Genomic DNA, 20261 nt, shown 5'->3' on the forward strand with positions numbered 1-20261 from the left:
CGAACATGAGTAGTAAACACTATCAACATTTTGGAACCAATTAAGAAAAGAATCAGAATATTTGCAGTTGATGTTAATGAATATCACACTTTTCAAATATCATTACATTTCTTAACTCAACCTTTCAACGCAACATTATTTTAAAACATTTACATGTTAATATACTCTACTAAATATCTCTCTTTTCATTTGGGGGAAAACGACGCGTGGTGACTTTGCTGCGATTATAATAGGTTTTTTTTTTAATGATTTGTGGGTTTGTTTCACAGAGTATGTTATGAATTATGGCAGCATGTAAGTAAAAAATAGTGAAAATCCTTGGCATGTCAGTGATTTCATCCTCTGCACCAAATATGTACACAAATGATCGAGATGACCCATACAGAATACCTTCAAGAAGTTCAAGTCTTTGAACTTACAAATTTATAACACTCATTTATATGCGGATCTAGAGTGGGAAGGGGGTCAGGGTACAAAGTAAAATTACCCAATATATGCCTCGGACCCCCCCCCCCCCACCCCCGGCAAACTAAGATATCCCCCCCCCCCCCGCCCCTCCCCCGGAAACAAAAATATTTCTGGATCCGCGGATGTCACTCTTTCAGTATATGTTTTCATAATATTTTCATGCGAGTTGTACAAATATGTGGGTCATAAAAAGGTGCACCAGGTGCATGTTACCTGAAGTATAGATAAACAACTGTTACCTCTTGGGACAAGAAAACACTCAGTCCTAATTAGCTTATGACCCTACTTAAGTCAAACTCTTAGCATGCTTCATGTTACGAGGTCGGAGCCCCAGGTGTATCAATCATTTGCAATATTACGGAACAATTTCAAATCCGTAGCTTCCATCAACAAAACCCAAGCGATATAGGTCGACAGAGATTGCGTTTCCTGACTATTAAAGTGTGTTGAAGGTGAGGCATTAACCGGCTATGGATAGGGCTATTTTCACGTTCGTGCTCCTGTGTTCCTGTGCCTATGTCGGGTATACTTCCAAACTTATTGTAATTCTAATGGATGGGTTCCGATGGGACTATTTCGATCATGTGGACATGCCAGGGTTTGCAAAAATGGCCAAAGACGGAGTGAAAGTTGACTACATGCAACCTGACTATCCCTCATTGTCCTATCCCAACTATTACTCAGCCATGACAGGTACGGTTATAGAAACCTATTTAATTTTTATTATTCACTTGCATTGTTTACTGCAACGTCTCGGGCCATTACGTTCGAGAAATGTTAATAAATGCAAACATGGACGCCATTTTTTTCACTGAAATTATCATTTGACCATTAAATTAGTAATTAATGCGATATATGCTGTAAAGAGCATTCTTTGGAAATATTCATTTTCCCTTTTCGTTTCCTGCTTTAAGAGAGCTTGATGATCGAGGCCATTTTTAGACTATTTTGGTCTCCCTAAGTAGAAGAGCTCTGTTTAAAGATAATAGGTAGGAAAATGATGAAAGTTAACATGTTCAGATTTCTTCTTTACTAAATATTAGTTTATGGCCAGATATATCATATGTAAAACTTTAAGACAAATTTAAATTTTAGGATCATGAAGAAATTTCAGACTTAAGTTCAAATTTCATTTAGTCATAAAAAAATCGTTTATCAAAAAATGACGGTTAAAATTTTTAATCGACAACGTTATATCAAGTCCCTTTTCATAGCATCTCGATTTTGTCAATGTCTTCAATCAATAGGCATTAAGCAGTGTAAAATTTTGACGTAAGTCTGAGTTTGATTCATGATCATGGGGCCTTATGTTTAATTTATTGACCTGCCAGCCTCCTTAAATGTTGCATCAACGCCCTTTGAATATCCTAGGATTTTATAAATATTCTTTCTTTATTTTCCTAGTACCTTGATTCATATTTCATAGTAATTCACATTTAACAACATGTTCAAACTAAAATAATACTGTATATCTACAGGTCTTCATTGTGAATCCCACGGAATGGTAGGAAATTACATGTATGATGTTAATCAAAACAAGAGCTTCCTGATTGGTGCTAATCCGGACCAGAGTTTGCCGCTGTGGTGGGATGATGCAGAACCCGTGTGGGTTACAGCAGAAAAGAGGGCAAGTTTATTTAATATACTTCCTACCACATTGATCTGATAACACGTGCATACCCACCGCCGAAAGCTTCACCTATAAATATTGCAATTCATTACTCACCTAAACCTGAAATTGATTAAAAAAATCTAGACGTTAAGGTCAAGATCTAGTAAATGAAAGGTGCCTAAAGGTTTATGAATTCAAGATATGAATTTTTTTTAATGATGTTTCATAACAATATCTTTGTTTCATAGGGTGTAACGGGGCTTAAATTTTTGGTAAACACAATGAAAAATCATGTTTAAAACAACCACTCTCTATGAAATATGAAGGATAAAAGTAACAAATCTAAGAGTTTTGTCTATTTTCAAGTTCATCGCATTATCTACATTTACCATCCAGTCAATATACTAGCCTTTTCAAATAGCTCGAACTGTCAGTGGCTCTATTGCATTATATTTGTTACAATCACGCTTTTTTGGCATCTTCCAATTGAAATTAAGTCTCTTACACTAAATTAAGTAAATGAATTAGTTTCGAATTATGTGCTAGTTCTTCGTTTTGTTACATTATATATATTGAAGATCATCGTTTATGTTTCTATTTGTTTGTATGATTCATAGGGAAAGAAGTCGTTCTTTTACTTCTGGCCGGGCTGTGAGGTGACCATAAGAGGGGTCAATCCCACCTACTGCAAGCACTATGAGTTGAGTCTGGTTCCGCAGTTTGAGTATTCCCTTCAACAGGCCAGCGCATTAGTGAAAAATAACTCAGCTGATTTAATCGGTATAGTATTATAATTATATTGTGAAGCTGGAACATCTATACTACTATATTAAAATAATAGACTCGAATTTTTGGTCTTTAATACCGAGAAATCGGAAGAATACTGTCATTTGTTTTATATATTTTAAACATCATTGGTACTTGAAGATTACCAATTTGTTTTTATTTTTTCTCAGTTAAGCTTCGTTAATTAATAATCAACGAAAATTCCTCAAGAAATCCCGGAAATCACCTGGATTTTTTGGATTTTACAATCTTGCACATGCGCAATACATTCACGCTAACGGGATCTTTAGTTTATGTTTCCACACTATCACATCTGCATGATGGTAATACAAATACGGGTAAATTTTCATTGGACTTTTGCTATATATTCTGTTCATATATATTAATGATTTCTTATGAGAGAAAGTATAAAATAACAAATACACATTTCAACTAAGTACTTACTTTTGTCTTCGTGGTGACAAAAAAATATTTGATTACATGCAAAAAAGTCACATTATATTTAATAGGAGTAAAGATAGAATATGTTTTATCGTAAAAATGAATAATGTCCTACGGACCCAGTTTTACAAAGAAAATACGTGTACGTTGGTGAAAAGGTGTTGAATTCTTCCATTCTATGGATTAAAATTTTTAGTTAAAAGGTATTAGCAGTCTCAAAAAGGTTTGTTGTGATGAATTTGACTATTATTTTCAAGGCAACTTCATTAATTTTCTCCAACATCGTTCCGGAGCGATTCTGCAATTTTCCGCTACATTACGGGTATAAGGGAGGCATTCTGACAGTTAGATTATTGAAACTAAGGAAAGTGAAGTGAAACTAATAGCATTATAAATGTCAATAATAAGGTGTGTCGATACACCTATTTCGTAAATGTCCGATATGCAATGTCAACCCGTGCACGCACGGGTCAAACTCTAGTTTATAACAATTATTATAAGGTTATCGTCACATGATAATTCATAAATATATAGCCTGGTTTTGTGTGGCGATATATGTTTAAAGGTAGGCAGAAATCGAAACTAGTTTTACTGTCATGTATGCCACTGCGTAAACCTTTAAATTATAAATTATCATAATTTTTATTTGTTAATCAGTTAAGGAACTTGATATAGGTTAAAAGTAATTAAACATTAACATCATTGACAGAGCTTGGAAAACAATTCTAGTATAATTATCTACTCATTTTTATTAAAAGACAAAATTTATAAGCTTGATTTTCATTAGCTGTGATTTATGAATAGGCATATATCTGGAGGCCCCAGACCACTATGGGCATAAATTTGGAGTGAAATCTCAAAACCTAACTCAAGTGCTAAAAGAAATTGACGATAGATTAGCCAGATTTAGACAGAGTCTTACGTCATCGGGTCTGGATAATGACGTCAATATCATGATCTTTTCTGACCATGGTATGGCAAACGTCACCAAGACTGTTGACATCACAAACGCTTATGTCTCAGAAGACATTAAGGTACTCTTACCGGAAGTGCCATACGTTAGCATCTGGCCAATGGAAGGAAAGCTTGAAAAGGTTTGCATTCTCTACCTCAGATTTATCACTTTATCAGATTGAGTATTAAGTTAAAAGTACTTTAAAGAATATATGAATGGAACCTTCGTAAAGATATAGAGATTTGGGGGGTTATTGACTACTACATGTATAAGCTTTGGATATTATAATTATGCTTTTTATAAATTTTATTTGCTTCTTATTTAATAAGTTTGTAAATTAGTATCCGCTTTTGTCAAAATCTTTCATTTTGGAGAAAAAGATTTAAAATCAAAGGCTATTATGTAATTTCATTTGATAACGCAGACAGACCACATGTTCAAATTTATTGCTGTTTCGCAAAGACAATTTCCGTACAAGGTAAATAAATGACCATAAACTGGGACAACCCAAGCAAACAAATTAAAAACAAACCAAGGACATCCAAGGCAGTTGCCTTTTTTGACGTTGCTATTCTTTGATAGGTTTACAACGACTTGATATCTGCAAACAAATCCAACATTACAGTCTACAAAAGAGAGTCTATTCCGGACCGATACTTCCTGAAGAGGCACCCTCGCACTGCCCCGATAGTTATAGAGGCTGACCAAGGAGTGCTCATCAAAGCGCCGTGGATTTGCAGCGAATGCAATGTAGGGTTGTATTTCAACTGAAATAATGGTTTATTCATGTATTTTAGAGTTTATTGAGACATTTTATTTGCTAGATCTAAATATTTTGAATCATTTATCAATCATATAATGTCAAAATGTCTTTGGTTTGGCCGTAAACTGCAATGTTAACCTATTTACAAAGGTACTCAGTTACCTAGTTTAAAGTTCTTTAGTGCTCGCCTCATGGTCATGAGCTCTTACTTTTCTGTTCAAAAAGTATGTAAATGAATTTAAATGTAAAATCGCGTGGGCTACAAAGGCACCTTTCAGGCACGTAGCATCGTTTTTGAAAGTGGGGGGGGGGGGGCCAGACCCATCCAAAAAATCTTGACAAGCAAAAAAAAAAAAAGGAAATTCAAAGTTTCCAAAAATCTTCAAAATCCTAATCCGTGGGTGGGGGGGAATAAACTAAACTATACTTCCAAAAAAAAAATTCTTCCCTACCAAAAGTTTTTTCCCTCCAAATCATGAAATTCCTAATCCTTTGGGGGGGGGGGGGGGGCTAACTTCAATTTCACTCCTCATTTCCTTATCTTCATATCAATTCTTTACTTACTTCCAATAAAGTGGGGGGCCAACTCCATTATAATTCATTTTTTTATATGTAGATTTTAAAAAATTTGTTGCTGCGAGAAAAAGTGGGGGGCCAGGCCCCCCCCCCCGCCCCCCCCCCCCCCCCCCCCCCCCCCCCTGATGCTACGTGCCTGCCTTTGGCATGAATCTCCCTATCTATTCTATTGGAAATTTAAAAAAAAATGAGCCCACCTCACACTTATTTCTTGTTTTGGTTTTAAAATTACATGTATGTATTTAATTTTATTGATACTGTAACTTATTCGTCTTTTTAAGCCTGTTTTTATAATTTCGTTTTTTCGACTGACATTTGAAAATAAAGAAGGCATACAACTCGTATGCATCAGCCGTTGATACACAAAATGATGTTCCTAAATGACATTCTGCACACGATGACGTCAGAAACTTCCGAGAATATTTTAGTGCTGATATAAAAGTATCAAAGTTTAGGCTTCATGGATGTAATATGTACTCAGGCGCGGATCTAGAGGAGGAGGGGGGGGGGTGTTGGGGGGTCCGGACCTTTTCCCTCTCTAGAAAAATCAAACGTCTTTAGTTAAATAAATGTACATTGTAAAATTTACGAAAATATACTGGATCCGCGCATGGTTCTTAAAGTAGATTGTAGGTTGAGTCAATCTTCCAACTTACTTTTAAGTCAAAGTCAAGATTTTTGCTAGTCTTGTTCAGAATAATACTTTTATTTTCTCATTTGAAGCTCTAACAGGCTCATGCTTTCTTATATAGTGTTTGTATGAAAATAATGTACTATGACCTTAAGTGTCCATGCCAGATTTCAAAGTTACAGCAGATTTTTTTTTTGTGTGTAAAAGTCATGGGCATATCTTTTATTATATTTGTCCACACCTGAATTATACACTTACACTACACAAACCAGATATTGCCAATGAGAAAACTTAAACTAGTTTCATGTATAATTATGCAGATATAATACATATGTCCTTTTTATCACAGGACATAACTTTCTCGTCATATAAAGGAATGCACGGATACGACAATGTGAATCCAGAAATGAGGGGAATTTTTCGCGCCGTTGGACCAGGTGATAAAAAATGATTACATAAATATTTCATTCATATTTGCTTTCATTTACTCGCATATTAGATATACATGTTATTGATGAACAAAGCAACCATATTACGTAAAAATGATATACGGTTGTATATTTTTAAAAATCTTAATTCAGTGCTCTATAATTTGTAATTTTTTTTGTTCATTTTAGCCTTCAAAGGGAATTTTACGAATAAACCCATTGCTATTATTGAACTCTATCAAATAATGTGCCATATTCTTGGACTCAAACCTAACGCCCATAATGGCACTTGGAGCAATGTTGCAGAGATGATGATCAAAGATGGTACATCTGCTGGAAAAAAGAACGGAATCTCAACTCTTTTCATACTGACTACCATTTTTGCAACTATGTTTAGGCTACATTATCTTTAACTAACGCTGCATGAATTGTTTTGTGTGGTTTTTTTTATGAATGTTTCGTTTTTCGTTCATGTGCCAATTTATAAATAGAATTGCAATTGAATTTGAATGAAATGCCAACTCTGTTGATGTTTATTATGTAATATACATGTATTACAAAGTTTTGACTGACACTTTACATTTGCAGATGTGAAAATTTTGAAAATATTAATGTAGAATTAATTGTAATATTTTCCGAATATGTCCAGTTTTTAATGTAATTTTTTAGATATGTATATTTAGATGTATGTTTTATTTCTATTCTAAATATAAGTATCGTATGCTTTTTATTACATTAATTCAATTAATATCTTTTTCAAAAGATTCCCGAAGAAAGCAAATACTTTCACACGTACACTGTAACATAATTGTACAAACTCGTTCGGTAGGGATGCATATATACTTCGGGTTTAACATTAGCATATTTGACCGCTGATATATAACTTTAAGAGGACGGAAAAGTCTTCAAACCCATTACTTACATGTATTTAGTAATTCAATGTTTACCCTACCAAGTTAATTGCAGCAATCTTTAAAATGCATATTAAGTATGATAGTTTGTTATGCGCGCGCATCTGTACAAGAGACCAGAAGAAGAAATGCCATCAATAAGATGAGCTGTTAAGCAATGTTTCTGAGCGGTTGGTTATCTATCTGCATTGATTTCATACTTTAACTTCATGACTGTGTAACATCGGAATTAATATATAATTATTTCGCTGTGATATGAACGAATGCCTGAAAATAAGTTCGTACAATTTTAATGTGAACATGGAACATTTTCATTTAGTTTGGTGCAGAGTCGGTCGTGTCATTTTTACTTTGCTTGTAACATTTGGACAGTGTGTCAAAAAGGGGTTGAATTCTGAAATATGTTCTGTCTACATCATTTAATGTATTCGTTGCGAATAAGATTATTATTTGTCAATTGATTTTTAACAAAAATCTCTTCTTTCATAATACCAAGATAAAGAAGATGGGTGAATTAGGCGTGTAAACTGCCTATAAGAGGATAGATAAGATATTATAAAATTAAAATATCAACAAATCATAAACATAATGATTACCTTTTGCATATTGAATAAAACATGTAGATATTTTTATAAAATAGAATTATTTCTCCGTATATATATATATACAGAAGACTAATGTCACACAGTTCCTTTGACTATATGCCTACTTTTACGTTATGTGCATTTATTTGCTTCATTTTTTGGGAAAAAAATGTTACTATATGTAACTACGCATTGGGTTAAACGATACGACCCAATTTTTCTCTCCTACATAATTTGCATAATTTGGTGTCTACAATATAAAACGTAAAGTGTCTTTAACACGCTTGATCAGAGAAAGCAACACTTTTGAATATATTCGGCTTATCTATCAGATTTTGTTTATAACAGATAGGTGAAGTTGAACGATGATGTTCATGTACATCTTGGGATTAGCAGCTCTGATATCTCAGATGCATCTAAGCTTATTGTCATTCTTATGGACGGATTCCGGTGGGATTATTTTCAAAATGTCCACATGCCTGGTTTTTCTGAAATGGCACACGATGGCGTGGCATCAGATTACATTGTGCCGGATTATCCATCGTTATCTTATCCAAACTTTTACTCTCTGATGACAGGTTTGGATATATAGATTGTTATTTATTGAAACTCTTGACCTTCAAAGTAATTGATGATTTTATTTGAGAATTCAAAATAGATTTATTGTTAAGATGGTGGAGTTTTATGTGTGTGTCTTAATGTAGGTCTGCACTGCGAAAACCATGGAATGGTTGGGAATTACATGTATGATACGACTCGTGACAAAAATTTCATGATCGGGCAAAATCCAGACCAAGGATTATCATTTTGGTGGGAGGATGCCGAGCCCTTGTGGATTACTGCAGAGAAACAGGTGCGAGAAAAAGACTTGTATATGAAAAAGAAGTATGCAAACATAATTAAGTAGTATAATTAGAATATCAGCACTAGATGTATATGTTAATATATTTAATGTTTTTAAACTTCCGATTTTTTCTATTTGAAATTGTTAATTAATCAATTGATTAATGTTTTATTGTTATATTTTTTAATTTTTTTTTCATCATTTTTGGTTTTGGTGTTGTTGCTGAATTTTTTTTTAGGGGAAAAAGGCATTCATGTTTTACTGGGGAGGATGTGACATCAAAATAAGAGGGATTACCCCAACTTATTGTGATCAATATACACGGGTTACCCTTCTTGCAGACTTTCAGAACTCACTTCAGCAAACAATGGGCCTACTTAGAAATAATTCGGCCGATCTCATTGGTTCATTTTATAAAACTATGATAATATTTACCCGAACAAGCATTCTTGTCAGAAAAAAAATTGAGCATTAAAATATCTAATTTTTAAAAAAAAATTACTTACACTAAGATTTTCAATTTTAAAATCACAATTCTAACCATGTTTAAATCATAATATTCATTTATTTTATCTGTAATTAAGATGTTCTTACTCAATTTTTTGCTCTAGGAATATACTTAGAAGCAATCGATCACTTTTGACCATAAATATGGTGTAAACTCGCCTCAGTTAAACCAAGTGCTCCTTGATGTTGACAAAACTTTGCAAGATTTCCGGAAGAATTTGACGTCATTTAAGAAATAAACAACGTTATTTAGTGAACATGGCGTTATGAATAGCAATTGCTCTGTTGGCATATGGAAAATATGCCAGCAGAGCAGTTGCTATTCATAACGCCATGTTCACTAAATAATCGTTGTTTATTACTTATATTTGCATTTTACCACTCGCAAATACCCTGTATTAGCCTAGACCTTGACATTTAGCTATTACATCAAAAGTAAACATTCAGACTGTAATGTATCTTTTTAATTCACATAGATTTGTTAACAGAATCAATGATATGTTATAACAGTAATTCCTTTAAAATGTTATCAAAAACATGTTTTAATATTACATGTAAATACGTCAATTTTAATGAAGTTGGAGAAAAACACATGATGTATCATATAGTGGTTTAAATCTATAACGTCATGGAAAAGTATATATAACGTTACACCTTTATGACGTCATAGTATACTGACAGAGCAATTGCGATTATAGAGAAATAATTGCAGCTCCTCCGTATGGGCTTACAGTGGGAAAGAACAATGGAAATGCAAATATATGGTCTTGGTGATGAAGTCAATATTATGATATTTTCCGACCATGGAATGACGAATATTACTAAATTTGTCAATATCACTGATACAATTGACTACTCCGATATAAAAGTCATGTTCTCAACAGTTACGTTCCTATACATCTAGCCAGAGGAAGGTCTTGAGAACCAGGATGCATGTTAATTGTATAAATACGCCTACAACAGTAATCAGTTTCACTGTTTTGCAATTAGATACCGGAACTTTTAAAATATCCAGTATTACTTTTATTTAATATCATTGATTTACAAGTACTTGAAATTATTGCAACTTAAATTGTTCTTATAGATAATTCACTTTAAAATATCTATATTTTCAAGCTGGCATTGATCTTCTTGTAAACAATATAAACTAGCTGCATTTTGGTCATAACTTTCATACAATAGTTAACAGATCAGCTTATTTTCATTCCAACTTTTAGGTTTAAATTCCTATGAAAGAATGTGGAAGTTGGGAAAAAAAATCACTTATTGAGATTAACTTTATCTATTACACCTCACTTTCCCTGAATGGATATTTGTAAAGGTTTACAATGATTTAGTGAGAGCCAACAAACCAAATATAACAGTGTTTAAGAAGGAAGATCTTCCAGAGCGGTATCACCTCAAAAGACATCCTCGGACGGCGCTCATTGTTATCCGACCAGACAGCCGGGTCGCCGTCGTGGCGCCATGGAAATGCACCGAGTGTTCCGTAAGATCAGCAATGACATGGACATTTAATATAATTTTTAATAATGTTGCCTTATAAAATGCCATTATCACAATAATTATCGTATTTGTAAAAATTCTCTTCGGTGGAAAATTAATGACGTCATTATGACGCGTTTAGCAATTTTTGTTAACTTTCAATTTTCCGGGAATAATTTGTTTATATCAATATTTGGTTTTAATCCTGGTAATTGTGAAATCATTTCATTTCTGTGGTGAACTAATTCACATGCGATTACAGAAAATGTACACGTATATTTCATAAAGAAGATGCGCCTCACGTTTTAGTTCGTTAAAGAAATTTGGACAATATATTTTTATTATATTTTTATTAGCCGGGTATTCAGAAGGAAAAATCCGGTTATTGGAATAGTGAAAATGGCGGGCGGGCGGCTGCAAAAAGGGTACCCTTATTGTACGGATAACTCCTCTTACAGTTTTCAAGATAGGAAGTTGTTGTTTTGAATATCAGTTAACATATATCAGAGTTGTGCATAATTGGATTTTGATTTTTGGTAATTTTTAAAAATAAAACCCAGCTGTTGAACTTCATTTTCTAGCAGAATATTGCATGTAGGGTACCCCTATTGTACCGATAACTTCTCGTACAGTTTTCAAGATAGGAAGTTGTTGTTTTGCAGATTAATTGTATATATATTAGAGCTGTGCACAGTACTTGGATTTTGATTTTTTGTAATTTTTTGAAAAAAATACCAGCAGTTGAATTTAGTTATTTTCTTGCAGATTATTGCATATATATGTAGGGTACCCCATTTTTCTGGATGGGTTGTGTCTATCAATTCAGGGTTGACAAATGGATTATGAATACTGTTCACACAAAAGAAAATCCGGTTTGCTCTCACATTGACAGCTTTTCTCTTGTTACATATAATAAAAAAAAACTCTTCATTTAACACAATTATTATAACTCGACAGGAATATAAGGGTGGCACCACTTCTATAGGGTACCACGGATATGAGAACACACTGACAGATATGAGGGCAATCTTTAGGGCCACAGGACCAGGTAATTAAACTTTACTGTAGTGCACCTGCTGAAGGCATATCAAACATATTTTTTCAAATTCAACAAATAAACGGCGATTGAAAATGAAAATGAAAATGAAAATTAAGTTTCATAATAATTTAGAGAAAGGATTCGCACAATAAAATATATAAATCACAGTTGTTAATTTAAGGTTTTTTTTACCATATCCAAATCGTTATTGAAGTTAAAGGTTCACTTTTCCGTTCCCCAATCTTTACCCCCACCCCGATTAAGATTTTTTATGATCTTGAGGAGTTGCCCTTTTTTTCTTTTTTTCCTTTTGGCTTGTCAAAATTGTCACTTTCAAAAACGATGCCTGGACCATTAAATCTAAATTTTATTCAGCCCGCACCCCAACCCCCTCCCCCGCTTTTATATTAGGGGAGCGTAATAAAAATGTGTCGAAAAACAGGCTTTCCATAGTAAAAAAAAAAGGAAAATTTTTGACATTACTTAAAGATTGAAAAGAGTATTGGCATAGTCACTCTAGGTCTATTTATACCCCTTCATTATATGGGGTAACTTTTGATGTTACAGCTACGTGTCAGATCAAATGTCTTGAGGCATAATAATCTAATTATTTATTTTCAAATGACACAGTTTAAAAAGGTGGAAAGAGATAACATACAATGCCAACGAAAAAATGTTCTGTTCAAAAAATCCATACCCCATCTTTATGTGGCCTACATGTAAATGTTTTTGAATGGTATGTTTTTTTTTTTTAAAACGCGATATCGATGTACGTTCACGTGGGTGATGAAAATATCTCTAGATCTATGATTAATCTATCCAGTCCCCATGCATTTCAGCATTGTCCGTATCAGTAACAATTACCTACTAGAAGTACGTACAGCTGAAGTTCAATTCTTACGGATACTATAACTTAGACAGTAATAGTTTCCGCCATTTCACATCCTCTATGTCAGCTCACTCTAAGTCTAGTGGGGATCGTTTACTGGTACGTAACCTTGATTTATTTTTTAACGTGTACATGTCCATATACATACATGTTGTCAACTGTATTAGTTAAGTTGTTAGAGTATTAATCAATATTTAGCCTTCTAGGAATTTGCAATAAGTAATGAAGAATCAAAACTACAGTCAAGACTTCATTAATAATAAGTCAATTCAGAAAGTTAACAATTTTACTATTATGATAACGGATTTTTCTATTTGATGACTTGAGCAACCTTTGATTGTTATTAATTTAATGACCATCTCAAGGTTGATAATGACAAAGTATTGTGATCTGCAGATGGAGATGAAATTGTTTGTTACTTATTGTATTCAACTAAAACCGGTCAAATATTGCACAGGCACTTGTTTCTGTAATAAAAAGCACCCTATTGCATAATAATAGCACAAGATATTCAACTCCAACTTACAATTAAGAAGCTTTGATTCCCTCTTTCGTAAAATGCAACCATTTTTGCCTTCAGACGATACACAATACATGTAAGAAAGTGCTTACTACCATACACTTCTGCGATAATTTATCAAGAAACTCATGTAAGGCATGGCTTCTTTTTGTTTCTTTTATCTGTGTAAATAGCGTGCAAATCGAAACATTGCTCAACGACTAGTTCTTATGTTCCATGAAATATAGTCTCGTGCATAATGAAAAAAAAATTGTTTAGAAAAATACTGTGTTATTAATAATCATTGCAAAAAATAAAGCACAGAGATGATTGTTAAAGAACTTAAATACAGTCTACTAACGGCCTAGACCACCGAGTCTTCTTACATGTATACTCTGTCCCGAGTTTTTGCTTCGGAACCACCACTTTTCGCTTGATATTTCGATAATCATAAATACCTTTGTGCTCAAATTACAGTCATCCACTAGTATGAAAAATGTCCAGATTATTTGTTTTGAAACGCCCCCTCTACCGCTTAAGGTTTCAATATACATCCAAAAATAAAAAGTCTACAGGGATTTTGCATTGCATCAGCCATTATCAAGCCCGGATGATAACGTTGAAAAATTATGCGAGGTATCCCGAGTACTTCCGAATGGAGAAAAGATGTGAACATTAAATTTTTCAATTATTAATCTCCGTATGAAATTTGTTTTCGTCCCTGTGAATTTTTATGAGTGAAAAATGACAATTGTTTAATGAATATATCTTGGATATATTCCCTTTTATCGATTTCAACTGTATTTCTTTCACAGTTATGTGTATTTTTATTAAAAATCATCAAAAAGTGATGGAAGCAATAACTTGGGACAGAATATAGAAACGATTCTAAACACAGATTGACTACTTTAGCGTTGGAAGAATAAATAGTTGCAATTCACCAATGGAGATGAGGGTACTTGTAGAACCATTTTAGCAAGTCTTAGAGCTTGAACTTTGGATAGTTGAGTCAAACGGCAATGTGATGTAGGCCTGTCTATTTCATTGTAGGCCACCCAGTCATGGCTGCTAGGATATGTATGGCTTTTGAGCAAAGATTTACGCAATCGGTGTATATTTCGCTTGAAACCCTGTTTTGACGCTAGAATTAGATCGTTACATCCTACAGAAAGTCAAAGGTCTTGTTAAAATGGGTCTTATTTAGATCTAGATACCTTGTATTGTATTTATACTGCAGGGTGGACTTTTTAAAATAAAAACAAAGTGCCTGAAATATATTGATATTAAGATTCCATAACAATATAAATGTCACCATGAAATCTTCTAGTGGCTATTACTGTCCCTTTGTGACGTCATAAAAACGACAACCCGATGACCTGATTCAACAAGGACAGTATATCATCCTTTACATGCACTGTACACCCTCACGTAAAAGACAACGTAGTAACGCGTATATCAGCGGACCCATCCACCTGTGGATAACCGGATGAACTGACTATTTTTATTCAATTTTTTTTCATTAGATAAGCTAACCATGATCTACAAGTTTTTCTTGGGATTAGCCGCTGTGGTGACCTTGGCCTGTGTATCTGATGGATCTAAGCTTATTGTCATTCTTATGGACGGATTCCGGTGGGATTATTTTCAAAATGTCCACATGCCTGGTTTTTCAGAAATGGCGCAAGATGGTGTGAAATCGGCGTACATTGTTCCTGATTACCCATCGATATCTTATCCAAACTTTTACTCCCTCATGACAGGTATACATGTAAAATTTATTTAGTTATCTGAACAATTTATAATCCTTTTAACTAGCCATGAGTCACATGTGTGACCTATTTGTAGTTAGTGACTGTGAAGTCCATTAATCTATTCTTACCCCCACGAAACTTGGGTTTAAACTCCAAACTTTTAAGCTCTTCTTATAAACGCCTGAATGTTTAGAACACAGTGACAGGGATGCAAATGATAAAAATGGGTGGGGATCTTTTCTGCAAATGTTGAAAATTGATTGAAAGGTAACTAAAAGGTGCGTGAAAGACATTGCTCTACCATTCAGCCGAATCCTATACCTTAACGTTAAGTTGTCAGAATGGCGGCGCCTTCATCCTTTGAATGCAGGAACGGTTACAACAATCATCTTCCTGTACAAGCAGCAGGGATTACCGGAATACTATGATGGAAAATGTTGTCGTGTTTGTAAATGATAAAATGAATGCCATTTTGACAGGTTTACTGGATGAAAAGTTGGAATCGTTAAATGAATTCAAATATTTGTAGCTCTTAAAAGTGTAAACTGAGCCGATATTAAATATACACTAGTCTCGACAGGGGGTCTCTAATATCAATTCGCGATGATTAATATTGTATTTAAAAATTAATCAAATGGATCATGGATACGTGTATTTATTTTCTGAATTTATTATAAAACATGCGAAAACAATTTTTTGTACAATGTCATGCACTATTTCCATGCTAACGCATTTCACGTTACATGTACATGTAATACTGTGGTTTCATCAATATTCGTTGAATACCAATTTTCGTGGATTTCGTTGTTAAGTTTATCCATGAAATTAAGTGTTCATTGAAGTGCAATTTCTACTAATAATTTGTATTGAAAGGATCATTGGCCACGAATTTAAGTATCCTTGAAACCATGATTTGAACTTTATCCACGAAAATTGATACCCTTGAATATTAATGAAACCACAGTAGACGCTGTAAACAAGTTTGCACTGCTTGACTTGGTATATTAGGCTTAGTCCTATTAACTGGCTGTCCAAGTTTAATTCTACGTTTAACATAATCCCCGCGCAAAGGTTTAGGAGAAATTGGGTTTTGAATAAAAACCCAAACAAACCCCTATTTTAATTAGATTTTTCGAGTTCGATTGTACTAAAATACTGTAATCTGTTGCAGTTTGAAATGTTTAGAGCATACCTGTATTATGGACTTTAAATCAGATACTTAAGGGGATTATCAGAAGAGAGAGAGAGAGAGAGAGAGAGAGAGAGAGAGAGAGAGAGAGAGAGAGAGAGAGAGAGAGAGAGTCAATATCATTTTAAAGAAATTAAAGAATTATATTCCTGTTTGTAAAATTTCGTTTAAGCGAGTAAGAAGTAAATGCCTTTTAATAGTAGACTCCATTCAACAGAAAAAATTGCAAATGAATAAGTATATTTACATTTTCCAGTGTCTTCCTGATAACACTACGTATCGATTTTGTAGTATATAACCCATAACTTCATTTGACGCCAAATTGAGGCGCCAGCGGGGTTTGCTTATTTATATTTAAATATTTAATCATACGATGGCTTCAAGTTATATAAATATAAGTAATAAGGACTCATTCTTTGAATATTTTGAAGTGATAATTTCGGTCGGGACGTGATCAAATCTATCATAAAGCCCTTCGGATTTGATCACGCCCCGGCCGAAAATATCTATCATATATGATCAAATCTATCATAAAGCCCTTCGGGCTTTTTTGGATTTGATCACGCCCCGACCGACATTATCACCTCATAATACTAAAAGAATGATTCCTTATTCCTTAAATATGGCAATAAAAGGTATTATCATTTGTTGTAAATATCCAGGTGTACATTGCGAAAATCATGGAATGGTCGGGAATTTTATGTATGACACGACTCGTGACAAAAACTTTCTGATCGGACTTAACCCTGACCAAGGTTTATCATTTTGGTGGGAGGATGCCGAGCCCTTGTGGATTACTGCAGAGAAACAGGTGCGCAAAGGAAATAAAGTTATTTAACATTTTGATTTTTGATTATTATTTTTTATATTCTTGGGATTTACTACTACACATTTTTAGTGATGACTTACCTTGCTACGTTTATTATGAAGGGCAAAAAATCGTACATGTTTTATTGGCCCGGATGTGACGTCACAATTAGAGGAACGACTCCTACACATTGTGATAAATATACCAAAGTTACCCTTCTTGCTGACTTTCGAAACTCGCTTCACCAAACCATGGGTCTTCTAAGAAACAATTCAGCTGATCTCATTGGTGGGTATAAAACTACTACAGTTAAAATAACGTATAATTGTAATCATTGTACTATGAACTAGCTAACTGTAAAGTATGCAGTATAAATTGTCAATGAAATCCTACATGTAACTATGGCAGAAACTTCATGTTCAACTTTTACTAATAGAATGTATGTTGCATGAATTATTGCAACATTTATAACAGGAATTGTATTTTGTGTGCGTATGTTTGTATCTAAAAACATTTTTTAGGAATATATTTGGAAGCTATAGACTCATATGGCCATAAATATGGTGTAAACTCGCCTCAATTAAACCAACTGCTCCTTGATGTTGACAAAACTCTACAAGATTTCCGGCAGAATTTGACGTCAAATGGTCTTAATGATGACGTCAATATCATCGTATTTTCCGACCACGGAATGACGAATTTAACGCAGATCGTCAATATCACCGATGTCTTGAATATGTCAGATATCAAAGACATCTTCCAGGAACCACCTTACGTAACAATTTGGCCAGAGGAAGGACAGCTTGAAAAAGTAGGTATATACATGTAGATTAATAAAACTGCATTGTTCATCTCAAAAACATGTTTATTCCTAGACCTAAGTAATGAAATACCTAAGTTTATTACTTTCGTTTACGTTAACTTAATAGTTTCTGCAATTTCAATACACCTGCCTGTTCTTCCAAAAGATTTTCCTCGGTTATTTTGGGATGTTTTTCATCCTAGAATTTAAGCGTTCTATTCTAAAAAAAATTACAGATAAATTTTAAATCGCAAAATCTTGAACGTTATTGCAAATAAATTTTGCTTTTAGTATAGCTTTTGAAATATATTGCATACATGTACATAGTACATTTGAGACGAAAGCAACGTATTTTGAATTCATGTTAATTTTTTTTTAATTTTCGAGGTTTACAATGATTTAGTGAGAGCCAACAAACCAAATATAACAGTGTTTAAGAAGGAAGATCTTCCGGAGCGGTATCACCTCAAAAGACATCCTAGGACGGCGCCCATTGTGATCCGACCAGACAGCGGGGTCGCCGTCGTGGCGCTATGGAAATGCAGCGAGTGCTCCGTAAGATTCTTTCGTATGTGAAACAGAGTTTACTAGTGGATTTTGCGAGAGTCGCTGATTTTACAACATACTGCTTACTTTTTCAACATGAAAATTTTGGATGTTCTTTTAGGAACGAAACAATTTGATGTATGTACATATGTGTAGATAAACGGGATTACGAGACTATATGTTTAAGACTGAGCGATTTCTAGATAATAGCGCAAGTGTGTTTTTGTTTATTTCTTAAGTTTTCAGTTCATAAGTAAAAATACATTAACCAAGTTAAATTTTTTAAGTAACATGCTGATTAAAAAAAGAGCATGTGAATATTAAGATGCAGTCAACTTTGACACAGGAAGAAGAATGTCTATATTTATTTTCAAAACAAAATAACAGGCTTGTTTTTATTACAGGTCATTCCACCCGGAACCACTGACATTGGTTTCCATGGATACGATAATACATTACCAGATATGAGGGCAATATTTAGGGCTACTGGACCAGGTAAAAATGTACTCTGTCGCATTCTATATTTGGCTCTTTCGCTTCAAACGAAGATTTGCAGCTAAGTTCTAAAATAGGAAAATATTGATGAAGATTATGGTGACGATGATTGTGTTACGTCTTCGTTTCATTTAATATTCCACAGTATTTAGTAAATATACGCAAAAGCTTGTTCAAAAGCAGGAAATTGCCATAGGGATTTGTTTCCCAAATAATATTGAAACAGCGTACATTTCATTAGTCGTTTTATTAAATATTCCACACGACTCAATCAATTTCTAAACTCTTAAAATTTCATTTCATTTCTTATATTAATCACATTTTAAATTCTAATATTTAAAACAGTATTGGACATATCAAAATTACGACCTCGAGCTCTATCTTTAACATAGTGGAATACATGTACTTGTCTACATACAGATAAAAGATGGAACTTTTAAAGAATAACTCGTATTAGGGATTGCATGACATTAGAACATAAAAGTTCCCATTTCAGACAAACGTTATCGTTGGAGATCGATCATCTAGCTGTAATATATTTAGGCATCCATGAATGTGTTGAGGTGGTCATTTAAATAAATATTCATTTAATGTTGATTCTATGATTGCTGTTATAAGGTACATTTGTAATTGTAAAATAAAAGCCATAACATGTATCTTTCTGTAATTGTAATTGTTCATTGCGTCTTAAAATGTCGGCTACATATTTGATTTATAAAAATTTTCATATTCAATTTTTAACATTTTCAGCTTTTAAGAAAAATTTTACAAATGGACCACTAGCAAACATCGAACTTTACCAGATCATGTGCAAAGTTCTTGGAATACAACCCAATGCACACAATGGAACTTGGAGCAATGTCGCAAAAATGATGATGATGGAATCGGCCAATTCCAGCAGTAGTTCCCATGAACTTGCAATGTTTCAAATTTTTATTGTTTTTATATGTTCTTACATAAGTCAACGGAACTATTAAATAGATATTTTTTTAATACAAGTGGATTAGTTTTTATATTTGGAGAAAACCCTATATGAATATCAGGTTTACAACACAAACTGTGAATACTTCGAGTCATGTGTGAGATAAAATTATTGGGGTTTTCAATGAATAATGTTTACTACACGCATGCATTTCCCATTTACCTTTTATTATTTTTTTTTTTAAAAGGCATATTTTGAAAGTTGTGCAGTATATGTAATAATCATTATTAGCTGTATCCATAAACGTAAATATACTGCAGATGTTTTGGT

General features: G+C 33.6%; 2 protein-coding genes across 2 annotated transcripts; both read left to right on the forward strand.

The window, feature by feature from the left end:
• The first annotated feature begins 674 nt into the window (after positions 1–674).
• On the forward strand, positions 675–7390 carry LOC105323514 (glycerophosphocholine cholinephosphodiesterase ENPP6). The gene is made up of 7 exons (XM_034482610.2): positions 675–1161; positions 1947–2095; positions 2698–2860; positions 4112–4401; positions 4845–5012; positions 6582–6669; positions 6850–7390. The coding sequence occupies exons 1-7, from the start codon at positions 939–941 to the stop codon at positions 7071–7073; spliced, it is 1305 nt and encodes a 434-aa protein (XP_034338501.2). The 5' UTR covers positions 675–938; the 3' UTR covers positions 7074–7390.
• Positions 7391–8518: 1128 nt separating this feature from the next.
• On the forward strand, positions 8519–20007 carry LOC105337284 (glycerophosphocholine cholinephosphodiesterase ENPP6). The gene is made up of 10 exons (XM_066077858.1): positions 8519–8733; positions 8860–9008; positions 9238–9467; positions 14922–15178; positions 17021–17169; positions 17289–17454; positions 17688–17977; positions 18356–18523; positions 18919–19009; positions 19760–20007. Exons 1-10 carry the CDS (start codon positions 8592–8594, stop codon positions 19984–19986), a joined length of 1869 nt encoding a protein of 622 aa, XP_065933930.1. The 5' UTR covers positions 8519–8591; the 3' UTR covers positions 19987–20007.
• The last annotated feature ends 254 nt before the right edge of the window (positions 20008–20261 follow it).

The sequence above is a fragment of the Magallana gigas genome, chromosome 3, assembly GCF_963853765.1.
Source record: "Magallana gigas chromosome 3, xbMagGiga1.1, whole genome shotgun sequence".
NCBI lineage: Eukaryota > Metazoa > Mollusca > Bivalvia > Ostreida > Ostreidae > Magallana > Magallana gigas.

Coding starts and splice junctions, on each gene's coding strand:
- LOC105323514 (XM_034482610.2), top strand. CDS start 939: ATGGATAGGGCTATTTTCACGTTCGTGCTCCTGTGTTCCTGTGCCTAT. Junction 1,162..1,946: donor CTATTACTCAGCCATGACAG/GTACGGTTATAG, acceptor GTATATCTACAG/GTCTTCATTGTGAATCCCAC. Junction 5,013..6,581: donor GGATTTGCAGCGAATGCAAT/GTAGGGTTGTAT, acceptor TTTTTATCACAG/GACATAACTTTCTCGTCATA.
- LOC105337284 (XM_066077858.1), top strand. CDS start 8,592: ATGGACGGATTCCGGTGGGATTATTTTCAAAATGTCCACATGCCTGGT. Junction 17,978..18,355: donor AGGAAGGACAGCTTGAAAAA/GTAGGTATATAC, acceptor TTAATTTTCGAG/GTTTACAATGATTTAGTGAG. Junction 18,524..18,918: donor GGAAATGCAGCGAGTGCTCC/GTAAGATTCTTT, acceptor TTTTTATTACAG/GTCATTCCACCCGGAACCAC.